Raw genomic sequence first — 12,868 nt, 5'->3', positions numbered from 1 at the left:
ATCTAATGTGGAGTGTCGAGACCCAGACCCTCTGACCAGGATGCAGTTGTAGGTTGGGGTTACGGTGACGATTGCCAAACATTTGCTGGGTGCGCAAAGCCCTCTGCAAGTGGACGTGGGTGACCTCCCATGTCCAGGAGCTCTGCTGAAACCACTGGTCCAATGCTTGTATGTCCATGGGGGAGTCATCCCATGGGAAGAGGGCCGGTTGATAACCGTAGATGCATTGAAACGGGGCGAGCTGAGTGGAGGAGTGCGTGAGTGAATTGCGGGCGTATTCCGTCCAAGGGAGGAATTTGTGCCAGTCAGATTGTGACGTACAGTACTGACGGAGGAACCTTCCAACCTCTTGATTAACGCGTTCGACCTCCCCGTTGGACTGGGGATGGTGGCCAGAGGAGAGATTCGTAGTTATGGCTACCTTCCTACAAAACCGCTTCCAGCCCTGCGACGTGAATTGCGAACCACGATCGGACACGATCTCCTCTGGTAGACCAAATATGCGAAACACAAAAGAGAACATGGCTTCTGCTGTTTCCCAGGCTGTAGGTAAGTGAGTAAAAGGAATGAGGCGGAACATCTTCGAAAACCTGTCCACTACTACCAATATAACAGTGTTCCCCTCAGAGGCCGGTAAGTCTGTGAGCGATGTGTGTCCAAGGGCGATGTGGCACAGGCAGGGGCTGTAACTTCCCAGAAGGGAGAGAGCGAGGGGTGCGAGACTGAGCAGAGACTACACAAGACATTATGTAGTCTCATGCATCGTCATGAAGGAAGGGTTACCAAAACGTACGGGACAACATGCGTGTGGTGCGAGTGATACCAGGATGTCCGTTACATAAGGTTGTATGAGCCCATTCTAGCAATGTTCCTCTGAGGGAAGCTGGAACATATTGCCTCCGTGGGGGGCATTCCTCTGGACTAGGGTTATCCTTTAATGCATTCTCCAGGTCATCCTGGAAGCCCCACCGTATGGGAGCTAGGAAGCAACTACTAGGTAAGATGGTCTCTGGAGTTGGGTTGGTCGCCCCCTTATCATGGATGCGCGACATGGAATCTGCCTTTTGATTCTTGGAACCAGGTCTAGAAGACACAGTGAAGTTAAACCTGGAGAAGAACAATGGCCACCTAGCTTGCCTTGGGCTGAGTCGTCGAGCGGACTGTAGTTACTCCAGGTTCCGATGGTCCGTGTATACCAAGAAGGGATGTTCAGCCCCTTCTAACCAGTGTCTCCATTGCTCAAGTGCAAGTTTGACCGCGAGAAATTCCTGGTTCCCTACATCATAGTTCCTCTCGGCGGGCTGTAGTTTCTTGGAGTAGAAGGCACAAGGGCGCAGTCGAGGTGGGGTGCCTTGTCTTTCTAGTCAGTGTAGTCGACTCCCCTCGGCATGCGAGTTCCGTCTGGAGTCCCGAAAGACGGTTTTCAACGCCGTCTCGCTCCAGCCACTGCCGGCGGCGACCGTACGGAATTCCCGGGCGTAGTCAGCTGCCGTGTGCCTCCCTTCACGTATCTCGCATAAAATAGTTCCGGGATCCTGACCTCTTGCAGGACGAGCGAACACAGCCTTGAAAAGTTTGTGGAATTCCATTTCAGACTGTAACATAGGGCCCTGGCTATCCCAGAGGGCGGTTCCCCAAGCCCCTGCCTCACCAGTTAGCAGCGATAGCACAAACTGTACACGGTCCTTGTCGGTGATCAACTGCGTGGAATAATGGGAGAAATACATGGAACACTGCATCAGAAAGTTCTTGCATCGATCTGGAGAGACATCGAATCGTTCTGGGACGGCCACGGGAATGCAATGAGTAACTGCGGTGGACGGCGAAGGAGTCACCGAAGTCACGGTAAGTACGACCTGTGGAAAGTCTCTGAACGGTTTGGCGTAGCTCGGCCATGGAAAGCTCATGCTGGACCAGTCTGTTTTGTACCTCCGCTGGATCCATGATAATGGCGAAGTATTCTGTAACGACTGCACACACGTTGAAGTGGATCCAGTTGCAGAGGTTTATTCTTGCAATCAAACAGATATGTTTAGTAACACGGGTAAGCGCAGTCAGGTCGTTCCGAGGTCAATGCACAGGGTAGTGTTCAGGAGCTGTCCGACGGTCAGGCAGGAGACGAAGTCTAGAAGGCAAGCAGGAGTCAGTAACCAGGAAATCACACAGGATGAGGAAACGCTCGGTACGCCACATGGGAACAAGCCTTCGCAACGTGTGCACGGGCAAGGGAAGCTTATAAAGGGGATGGTAATGAGGGGAATGGGAATCGGGTGTGTGCTAGAATTCCGGTGAGTCAGATCAAGGGTGGGTGCGAATGGGCATGACTGTGCTGGGCTGATGGTTGTTCCTGGGGTTCGTAACAGTCATGGATGACAGCCGACCACTTGAAGCTCAACCCCAGTAAAACCGAGCTTCTGTTCATCCCAGGTACTCCCAACCCTTACCATGACCTCACTGTTTCCTTTGAGAACTCCCTGAGATCACCATTCGAAGCTGCCCGTAGCCTGGGTGTAACTTTGGACAACCAGTTGTCGTTCTCAACGCATGTTTCTAATCTAACCCGGTCTTGCAAATTCCTCCTTTGTAACATACAAAGGATTCGACCCTTTCTCTCGCAGGAAGCTACGCAGGTGCTTGTGCAGTCTCTTGTGATCTCAAAACTAGACTACTGCAACTCACTACTTAGTGGTCTTCCTCTAAGAGCCATCAAACCTTTACAAATTGTCCAGAATGCAACAGCACGACTGCTCTTCAATCTTCCCAAGTTCACGCATGTTACTCCACTGCTGTGCTCCCTTCATTGGCTCCCTGTAGCTGCACGCATCAGATTTAAAACCTTGATGCTTGCCTACAAAGCCAAAAATGGACCAGCCCCTTTATACATGAGGTCAATGGTCAAAGCCCGATCCGTACCTCGAGTACTTCGAACCTCAAGTACGGCTCGGCTGGAAATACCTTGCTTCAGGTCTCATGGACGACAAGCATCGAGACTATTTTCTGTCCTGGCTCCAAGATGGTGGAATGAACTCCCACTTGCTGTCCGGACAGCAGAGTCCCTTGCAGTCTTCAAACGCAGAATGAAGACCCATCTATTTGCAGAATGTTTAAAGGACAACTGACACTGCTCCCATATTGACTGCCTAAATGAATACTTATTGTAGGGTATTGTTTGTGTTGTTTAACAAACTCTAGCACTTATTGTTTATATCAATTATCATTGTTTAAGATAGACCTTATGTATTTTGTACTTCTAGGTATCAGCATTCATCCCTGTATTCTACAGTATTCTAGTTAATAGGTATGTTTGATTCTAACTTACTGTACTGTACTAGGATATATTCTGTGATTAAATGACAAAGTACTTTTGTAAGTCGTTTGGGATAAGAACGTCTGCTAAGTGCCGTAAATGTAAATGCAAAATGTATACATAGGATAGGTATATGAACTCCTCCAACCGCTAACAGACATTTCAACCACTTGAACTAATTATCACTTCACCCTCCAGAGTAATAATGGAGCAGTTATTGAACTGGTGTGCAAGTTCTGTCTCTCTGTGTGGATAAAACACAACTGATCTCTGAACAATACATCCCTGGCCAAAAGGCCCAGCAACTTCCTGCAGCTGCTGAGTGGTACTCAATCAAAAATTCCTCCTCACCCCCTTTTACAGAGGTGTCATTGAGAGTGTCCTGACCAGCTGCATCAATAACTGGTATTATCAGTGTCAGTGGTGTCCATCTGCCTTCTATTCAGTACATCTATTACAAGTTCAAGTTTAGGTTTTATTATCATTCTTTCATATAATTTGTATACATTGTAACAAGATGTAAAAGCTTACTAAAGAATAGTAAATCAGCCCAGTGCAAAGGTGTACATAAGTGTCAAAAAACAACACAACAACGTGAGACAAGTGCAACAGAAAGGTACACTCAGACCTATATATGCTTAGGTCAATCCACTGCCAACTTTATGATCCAAAAACAAACAAAATGACGACAGAGTAACGCTACTACATTTTTGGAAAGATGAAGAGATGTTTCTTATACATTTTCAGGACACATAAATCTCCCCAACCAAGCATAATTACATGATTGATCTGCAAAACATGGAAATTGTGACTTCAAACATGCACATTTCTTTAAAACCATCTTCTCCCACCCACCTTCTTCAGTTGTTACTCATGTTTACTTTTGGTGTCATAAAGCTGGCTTGTGGTACTGCAAGAAGTGTCACAAAATTTCACAAGAACTTTGAGTCTGTCACTTTATCAAAGCGTTTACATGTCTGAATCAGCCTCAAACAGTGCTACTAAAATTTGCCTTGGGTCCCCTTTTAGTTGAGCTAAACTTTGGTAAATTAAGGCCATGTCAGGCTATACTCGAATTTATAGGAAATTTCATTGAATTTGAATAAACAATTTATCACAAAACAAATAACGAGTAGTTTCTCTTTATTTTTCTCTGTATTGCATGTGGACAGTGCCCCTGCTTCAAAAGAACCATATTTATTGTCCTGCATTTGGAGAATGGACAAAGTAACTTACACAAAATATAGCACAGCAACCCAAGACGAGCTCAGAGGTCAGGTTAAGCTACTTGACTTGTAACTGGATGGTTGCTGGTTCAATCCCTACTATTGCCAGTGTTGGGCCCCTGAGCAAGGCCCTTAACCCTCAATTGCTCAAGTTGTACTGAGTCATAATTATAAGTCACTCTGGAGAACAGCGTCTGCTAAATGCCGTAAATGTAAAGATTTGTTATATGTTACAGTGGTGTAGGGTAGTATTACCTGATGATAGAAAATTGTGAATTTGTGACCAAAATTACATACATTTTTTTTCTTTTCCAAATGGTCCACCATTACTAAACTTGTGTCTGAAACTCCATCATCACTTAGGTCCTTTCATGTATCTAGTCAATTAGATCCATTGTCTAAATGAATCAAGAGGAGTAGAATGTTGATTACTGTCAGCTGTGAGTCAGAGTAATAAGTCGCTCAACAGGTCCAGAGTGACATTAAGCTTATTAACAGGAGGTGGAGCTGAAAGTGGACAATATTGCATATATAAATGAAATTGTAAGCACTTGTATGTTTGTGGGGTCTGCTGTTTGGATAACAATGGTTTTATGTGAAGTTGGATTTATGCTGCTTCTGCTGGTTGCTTTTGGCTCAACACTAGCACAATGGCAAGGAATGAACAAAATCCAAGTACCATCAGGACTTCAGTTTAAACATCCAGTACAAGCAGGACAGCAAACAGTTACTGGAGTGTCTTCTCAGGGGTCCCATACTTCTAAACCCACAGGACCTGCCCAAGCCTCACTTGGCCAGCAGTCTAGGAATCCTGTACAGATACCTGTGCAGCAGCATTTCAATCTTCAGTCCCAACAAGAATTACAGGGTCCTGTGAAGCAGGTGACTTGGCACTTTCCTCAGGAACCACAGCTACCAGCCAGACAGCCCCCAGTACAGTTTGAGATGCCCCAACCTGCTGCTGCTGAGAGTATAGCAGCAGAGTGTGGTGAGAATGAGGTATACGTGGAGGTCAAGAGAGACCTGTTTGGTACTGGTGAGCTGATAAATCCCGCTGACCTCACCTTGGGAGGATGTGCTGTCACTGGGGAGGACAGTGCTGCTCAAGTCCTCATCTTTCAATTGGCACTGCAGGCCTGCAACAGTACTACAATTGTGAGTCTCTATGAAGTGACTTAGTGCTGCTGTAAACCTGCAGGCAGCTGATGCCACTTCTTTCTTAACAGATGACCCAGGATGAGCTGGTCTACGTCTTCCTGCTCCGCTATGTTCCAGTGACTCTTGCTCACACTCCTGTTGTGAGAACTGTTGGTGCTGTGACCCATATTGAGTGTCATTATCCAAGGTATTGGACCTTTACCATTGGTGGTGTTCAGTATTATTTGGAAGGCTGTGTTCAAACTGATGGCCGTCAAATGCTTTGCAGGCGGCACAACGTAAGCAGCAATGCTCTGATGCCTGCTTGGATACCATATGCTTCTACCCAAGTTGCTGAGGAACAACTTGTCTTCTCCCTGAGGCTCATGGCAGGTTTGTACCATGACCATCCCAGACCTACAGATGAGTTTTGACTGAATTGTACGTAATGAGGTTTCTTCTCCAGATGACTGGCAATCTGAAAGGGTCTCCAACCAGTACTTCCTGAACGATGTCATCAATGTTGAGGCATCTGTAATTCAGTTCTACCATGTGCCCCTTCGTGTGTATGTGGACAGCTGTGTGGCCACTGTGGTCCCTGATGTGAATGCAGTCCCTAGATATGCCTTCATTGAGGAGTATGGGTGAGTGGCTTCCTTGTGGGCTTGGTGAGGTGGCTTTGGTGCTGAAGTAGCTGAGGTCTGACTGCACAAATGATTGCAGGTGCTTGATTGATGCTAAGCTCACAGGTTCCCAGTCTCACTTCCTGCCCCAAACTGAAGCAGACCGGCTGCGATTTCATCTGGAGGCATTCAAGTTTCAGCAGGACAACAGTGGCTTGGTAGGTGACCTTGTTTGTTTGGTAGGGCAGTGACTAGAACGACTGGCGGGCTGAACTCGATATGTAACCATTTTCTCTACAGATCTACTTCACATGCTTTATGAAGGCAACTGCAGCGTCTCTCCCTGCTGATGCTGAGCACAAAGCTTGTTCCTTCTCTGGCAACAGGTATATTGCTGTGGCATTGAAACTAGCAGGGCACTGGTGAGGCCAAACTGGTAAGCGTGAATATTTTGACTTCACAGGTGGACTGCAGCATATGGTGACAACCGGGTGTGTGGCTGTTGTGACACAACCTGTGGCTTCTGGGAGGGAAGGGATTTGTCTGTGGACAGAGGTATGAGCAGGTTGTTGTGCCTTGCCCTAGCTTAAACTCCTGATTCTTCTTGGACAGGGTGGTGGTGGTGGGGGGGTTGATTAGAGGTGATGCAGCATTTCTAAGCCCAGCCTAAATGTTCCCCTTTTTGCAGGTACACAGCTGGAAGGAGACGTAACCCTTGGTCCCATCATGGTTAAGGAGTGACTGATGGTCCAATGACTTGATGATGAATAAATAAATTGTAATTTGTTTCCTGGGTTGATGTGCAATTGTAGTGATGAGCCCAGTCTAGGTTAACTTCATTGTGAGCTGTTCTTGGTGCTCTCCTTGGCTGTGAGCTTTGTCTGCAGAATGGCAGACTAGGCAAGGTTTAACTGCCCTGAGAATCCTAACTTGGTACTGAGGTGTATATTGGCCTCAAGAATGGGAGAACACTGCCTTGACATCAGGGGGTGTGGCTGATGAACTAGAATGGCTAAAGCTCAGGTTTTGGGCAAATGTCTAGCTTGACTACTCCAGGGGAGAATCTAAAAAATGTATATAGAATGGCAGTTTAATTTATAATCCACATCAAGTTGACATGTTAGTAAATTGCAGTCCAGCTTCTTTAAGGATGCTCTAACATCAAATGGTGGATTAGGGAGCTATTCAAACGCTTCACAAAATTGAACCATCTGGCATACTGGTAAAGAAGGAAGTCAAATATTTGGGAACCATTTCCATAATGCAGACAGCAAGTTTTGGAAGGATTTTGAGTAAAGATTTCAAATGCATGGTTAAAGAAGAATTTGTATACATCTGGAAGAATTTCTCCAAATAAAATGAATGCCATAGCAAGCTCTCTTTACACAAGTCTAGCTGGTGAGTCAGCATCTCCACCCATCATAGCTCAGTGTACTAGGCAGTAGTCCTCTCATTATCAGAGCAAATGTTGAGCCCCATGTCATCTGTATTCAAAACAGCTATTGATTAAAGTACTCGTCTCTGTGTCTCGTCACTTAGCAGACAGGGTCCCAACAACTGTGTAGTGTAGACTGGGAAAGGACTGGAATACGAGTGCTCTACAATAAACCAAGTTTGGAGATCCTGACCCTTTACTTCCAGCAAAAACATGCTCTACAGAGGTAGTTGTGTGGGTGTATGGATTAGAACCTCCTACTTGGGCTGTTTTTTTTTGTTTTGTTTTTTTGTCAGTCACCTTATTTAGAGAAACCTATGGACAGTTATTTCATGTTGCTTATAGTGTATATGTTTGTATGGAAATATTGTAAATACAATTTCAATGCAAGAGGGATTGTTTCTGGTCTGTTTCAAAGAACCAGAGAAGGGATTAATCTCGCTTGCCAATTTAGTCTATGGTCCATTAGAAATTATGCCTCGCATGATCTTAGCTGCAAAGAGGATTTCACAGGATCTATGCCATATGAAATTAGGATGGGATAATAATCATAATCTGGCTGAACTTTCTTTAGTGAAAGACTTTGCAGTCAACAAATGCATTAAGCCCAAAGGTTGTAAAGTACGTTCAATTGATTAAATAGGCCACTTCTCGGGTGCTGGCAAAGATGTAAACAACCAAAGTTCATCGCTTGCTTTGAAGAATAAGAACAGCCAAGTGCATTTTGCGTTCAGGATGGGAAAAGGACTGAAGTGGAATCTTTGCATGCTCAAACATTTGGACAGAGTCTGTAGTTGTACTGAAATATCACCAGAATGACATTTCCTTATTTGTGGCTAATAGATTTTCTATTCTAAATTATTCTGAAATATTTAACCTACTGCATTGTATACTATTTTAAACTATTTTATCAAATGTACAGTGTAAGACTTCAGCGTGGAACATTGAACAGTGGTTCATTGGCACTGTCCAAAATTTAGCCAATTGTGCATCCAAACAGCCACTAGTGAAAGATTGCAATAAATATAGCTAGGAGTTTGGTTTACAGCCTAATGCAGTACTGGAATCCTTATAACCATGTTAAAAATGTCAGTGCATAATCCTGGGATTAAGAAAGTTTTAATACATTCCTTAAAGGCAGACTTAGATAAGACTTCTTACCAATTCTCCTATTAGACATAATTGAATTGTGGTGTATTTCCTGAAGCTGTAGATCTTACTGTTAGAGTTCAATCAAAAACCGAAAGAGCAATGTGAAGCTCAGACAAACCAAGTCGGATGGACGTTTTCTGAGGACTTGGATTTGATCAAAGGCCAAAATTATGAAGTGCTGTAACCTTTGTAAAAACCTAATCCCGCTTTTTAAGATGTACTGTTGGGCAGCTATATTGGAAAATTCACGAACAGCATATCATCGTGTAGAAGAGCCCCACATTGTCAGTCTAATCCTCAGGAGATTCCATGAGAACCCAAGGCAAGAAGGAAGAGATGATATATACTTCCTACAATGTTATAGAAGTTAGAATTTTCAGTGCAAATTCCACAATTAGAAAGGTTCTATAAATGTCGGACCTGTCATCATTTGCATGGAACTGAGGGGAGTGTTAACAGAATTCACTGCCCTCCACTTGGTGAAAAGTTAAGGGACATAGAGATAGACCCCACCATTGTCACTAGGATCACTGACAACCAGACATCCAGACCACAGTTTGTGCAGACTGCGCTGTTCACAGTGTACACATCTGACTTCTAGTACAACCCATAGAAGTGGCACATACAGATACATTCTGAAGACTCTGCTGTTGTGTGTCCCTGACAGGTAGCAGTTGGAGTAGTGGGCTGTGGAACAATTAACTGACAGAACAACCCAGGACATGGCCTGGACTGTGTGACACTGAGGCAGTCTACAGGGAAGGACAGAGCAGACTCTGCTTTGTGAAGAAGCTCAGATCATTCAGTGCATGCAGCAGTATGCTGCAGATGTTCTCCCAGTCAGTGGTGTCCAGAGAATTGTAGACAATTGTAGACAAATTTGGCAATGATGAGTCAGGGGATTGCATTGATCTTCAGATTCTCTATGTTTATTTGCACACGTGAATTTGCTTCAGATCAAATAGTCAGGCTAGCTACACAGGAGAGCAGTCAGACTTAGGGACAGCGATTACTGACAGAGAAGGAGAGACAGGATGGGGGATAGATGGAGGATGGATGAATGCAGCCTCAGAGGCCCCAACTCAGAGAATTGTATCACCTCTCAACCATGGACCCTTCTGCCAGAGAGATACACCATACATATCAAGCACATCGTACCATGGCACAAAACAGAATAACAGAAGCATTCATCAGAATTATTGAAGAACTTTGCATAAACCTCTGGGGTAAACCTGACAAAATAATCCTAAATAAACATATACATATAGTATATCATTGTCATCCACCGGCCTCCAGGTTCCCTAGATCACTTCATTGATGAGCTCGACATCCTTCTGAGTCAATTCCCCAATTCCCCTAATCCTCCCCCTCCCCGTCCTTCCTCATCTCTTACTCCACAGGATTTTATCACCTTCTTTGAGGAGAAGGTTGCAGCAAACCAGCAAACCAGTCCTTTTCCTCTGTCCCCACTCCTCCAACCAATGTGCATTCCCCAACATCCCACTCTCTGACTTCTTTTTCTCCTCTGTCCTCAGATGAAATTCTTCAGCTCCTGACTTCCAGCAATCCGACTACGTGTCCGCTGGATCCAATTACTTCCGCTCTGTTCCAGACAATCACAAGAGATCTGCTTCCTTTCATCTCTGTCATCATCAACAACTCCTTATCTTCTGGACACGTGCCTACTGCGTTCAAAACCGGCAGGGTGGTTCCAGTCCCCAAGAAGGCCTCACTTGACAGCTACAGCGTTACCAACTACAGACCGGTATCACTTCTCTCTTTCCTCTCAAAAACCCTTGAATGAGCAGTTTATAACCAATTGTCTCTTTTTCTCACCCAGAACCAGCTGCATGATCCCAATCAGTCTGGCTACAAACCGGCACATTCTACAGAAACGGCCCTCATAGCAGTGAGTGAGAAACTTCATGCTTCTGAAGCTGCCAAACTGTCATCTGGTTTGATTCTTCTAGACCTTTCAGCAGCCTTTGACACAGTGAACCACAACATGCTTCTCTCTGTTCTCTCCAGGCTTGGTGTTACTGGCTCTGTTTGAAGATGGTTTCAGTCCTATCCGGAGGGACGGTCCTATCAGGTGACATGGAGAGGATCCACATCCAAACCATGTAGACTCTCCCCTGGTGCTCCACAAGGCTCAGTTTTAGGCCCCCTTCTCTTCTCTTTGTATACTCATTCTCTAGGGGATGTAAAATCTTCTCATGGTTTCTCCTACTCAATTATTACTTTCTTTTCCACCCTCTGGCACACAGGTCTACAGACACATCTCAGCATGTTTGACTGACATTGCGTCATTGTAACGATTGCACAAACATTGAAGTGGATCCAGTTGCAGAGGTTTATTCTTGCAATCAAACAGATACGTTTATTAAGACTGGTAAGCGTTGTCAGGTCGGTCCGAGGTTGATGCACAGGGTAGTGTTCAGGAGGTGTCCGAGGGTCAGGCAGGAGTTGAAGTCTAGAAGGCAAGCAGGAGTCAGTAAGCAGGAAAGCACACAGGATGAGGAAACGCTCGGTACGCCACACGGGAACAATACGGGCAAGGGAAGCTTATAATGGGGATGGTAATGAAGGGAATGGGAATCAGGTGTGTGCTAGAATTCCGGTGAGTCAGATGAAGGGTGGGTGCGAATGGGCATGACTGTGCAGGGCTGATGGTTGTTCCGGGGGTTCGTAACAATACCCCCCATCTGACGGCCGGCACCCGATGCCCGAGGACGGGTAGTCCTAGGCCTACCCGGGCCCTGAGGGCCCGGACGATCAGGGTGAGCAGCATGGAAGTCCGCAAGCACAGAGGGGTCCGGAACATCTGCCCTGGGGACCCACGATTGCTCCTCAGGGCCATAGCCCTCCCAATCGACGAGGTACTGAAGGGTTCCGTTACGTCTCCGGGAATCCCACAACGCACAGATGGCATAGGCCGGCTCACCGTCGATCTCGACGGGGGCAGGAGGGTTGATGGGTGTTGTGGCAGCAGACAAAGGACTATAGTGCACAGGTTTTAACAGAGACACATGGAAGGTGGGATTCATTCTATACCTGGGGGGAAGCTGTAGCTTGTAGGACACGGGCTTGACCTGTTGAAGTACCTTGAATGGACTGATGTACCGGTGACTTAGTTTCTTGCTGTGTAGTCCAAATCTAATGTGGAGTGTCGAGACCCAGACCCTCTGACCAGGATGCAGTTGTAGGTTGGGGTTACGGTGACGATTGCCAAACATTTGCTGGGTGCGCAAAGCCCTCTGCAAGTGGACGTGGGTGACCTCCCATGTCCAGGAGCTCTGCTGAAACCACTGGTCCAATGCTTGTATGTCCATGGGGGAGTCATCCCATGGGAAGAGGGCCGGTTGATAACCGTAGATGCATTGAAACGGGGCGAGCTGAGTGGAGGAGTGCGTGAGTGAATTGCGGGCGTATTCCGTCCAAGGGAGGAATTTGTGCCAGTCAGATTGTGACGTACAGTACTGACGGAGGAACCTTCCAACCTCTTGATTAACGCGTTCGACCTCCCCGTTGGACTGGGGATGGTGGCCAGAGGAGAGATTCGTAGTTATGGCTACCTTCCTACAAAACCGCTTCCAGCCCTGCGACGTGAATTGCGAACCACGATCGGACACGATCTCCTCTGGTAGACCAAATATGCGAAACACAAAAGAGAACATGGCTTCTGCTGTTTCCCAGGCTGTAGGTAAGTGAGTAAAAGGAATGAGGCGGAACATCTTCGAAAACCTGTCCACTACTACCAATATAACAGTGTTCCCCTCAGAGGCCGGTAAGTCTGTGAGCGATGTGTGTCCAAGGGCGATGTGGCACAGGCAGGGGCTGTAACTTCCCAGAAGGGAGAGAGCGAGGGGTGCGAGACTGAGCAGAGACTACACAAGACATTATGTAGTCTCATGCATCGTCATGAAGGAAGGGTTACCAAAACGTACGGGACAACATGCGTGTGGTGCGAGTGATACCAGGATGTCCG

At 46.2% G+C, this 12,868-nt stretch overlaps 1 protein-coding gene across 1 annotated transcript; it reads left to right on the top strand.

Moving 5' to 3' along the window:
* Positions 1-5,112: 5,112 nt before the first annotated feature.
* Positions 5,113-7,069, top strand: LOC145653795 (zona pellucida sperm-binding protein 3-like). The gene is made up of 8 exons (XM_081708039.1): positions 5,113-5,688; positions 5,760-5,878; positions 5,960-6,063; positions 6,137-6,314; positions 6,394-6,511; positions 6,594-6,679; positions 6,757-6,848; positions 6,982-7,069. Exons 1-8 carry the CDS (start codon positions 5,119-5,121, stop codon positions 7,032-7,034), a joined length of 1,320 nt encoding a protein of 439 aa, XP_081564165.1. The 5' UTR covers positions 5,113-5,118; the 3' UTR covers positions 7,035-7,069.
* Positions 7,070-12,868: the final 5,799 nt, after the last annotated feature.

This window comes from Electrophorus electricus, chromosome 3, assembly GCF_041902795.1.
Source record: "Electrophorus electricus isolate QZ-2024a chromosome 3, ASM4190279v1, whole genome shotgun sequence".
Classification (NCBI taxonomy): Eukaryota; Metazoa; Chordata; class Actinopteri; order Gymnotiformes; family Gymnotidae; genus Electrophorus; species Electrophorus electricus.
This window is presented reverse-complemented; position numbering and strand designations above follow the sequence as displayed.

Bases quoted from the DNA above. Each gene is read 5' to 3' on its own strand.
- LOC145653795 (XM_081708039.1), top strand. From the start codon at position 5,119: ATGGTTTTATGTGAAGTTGGATTTATGCTGCTTCTGCTGGTTGCTTTT. The intron at 6,315-6,393 runs GTGAGTGGCTTC...AAATGATTGCAG, and splicing joins GCCTTCATTGAGGAGTATGG to GTGCTTGATTGATGCTAAGC. The intron at 6,512-6,593 runs GTAGGTGACCTT...TTTTCTCTACAG, and splicing joins AGCAGGACAACAGTGGCTTG to ATCTACTTCACATGCTTTAT.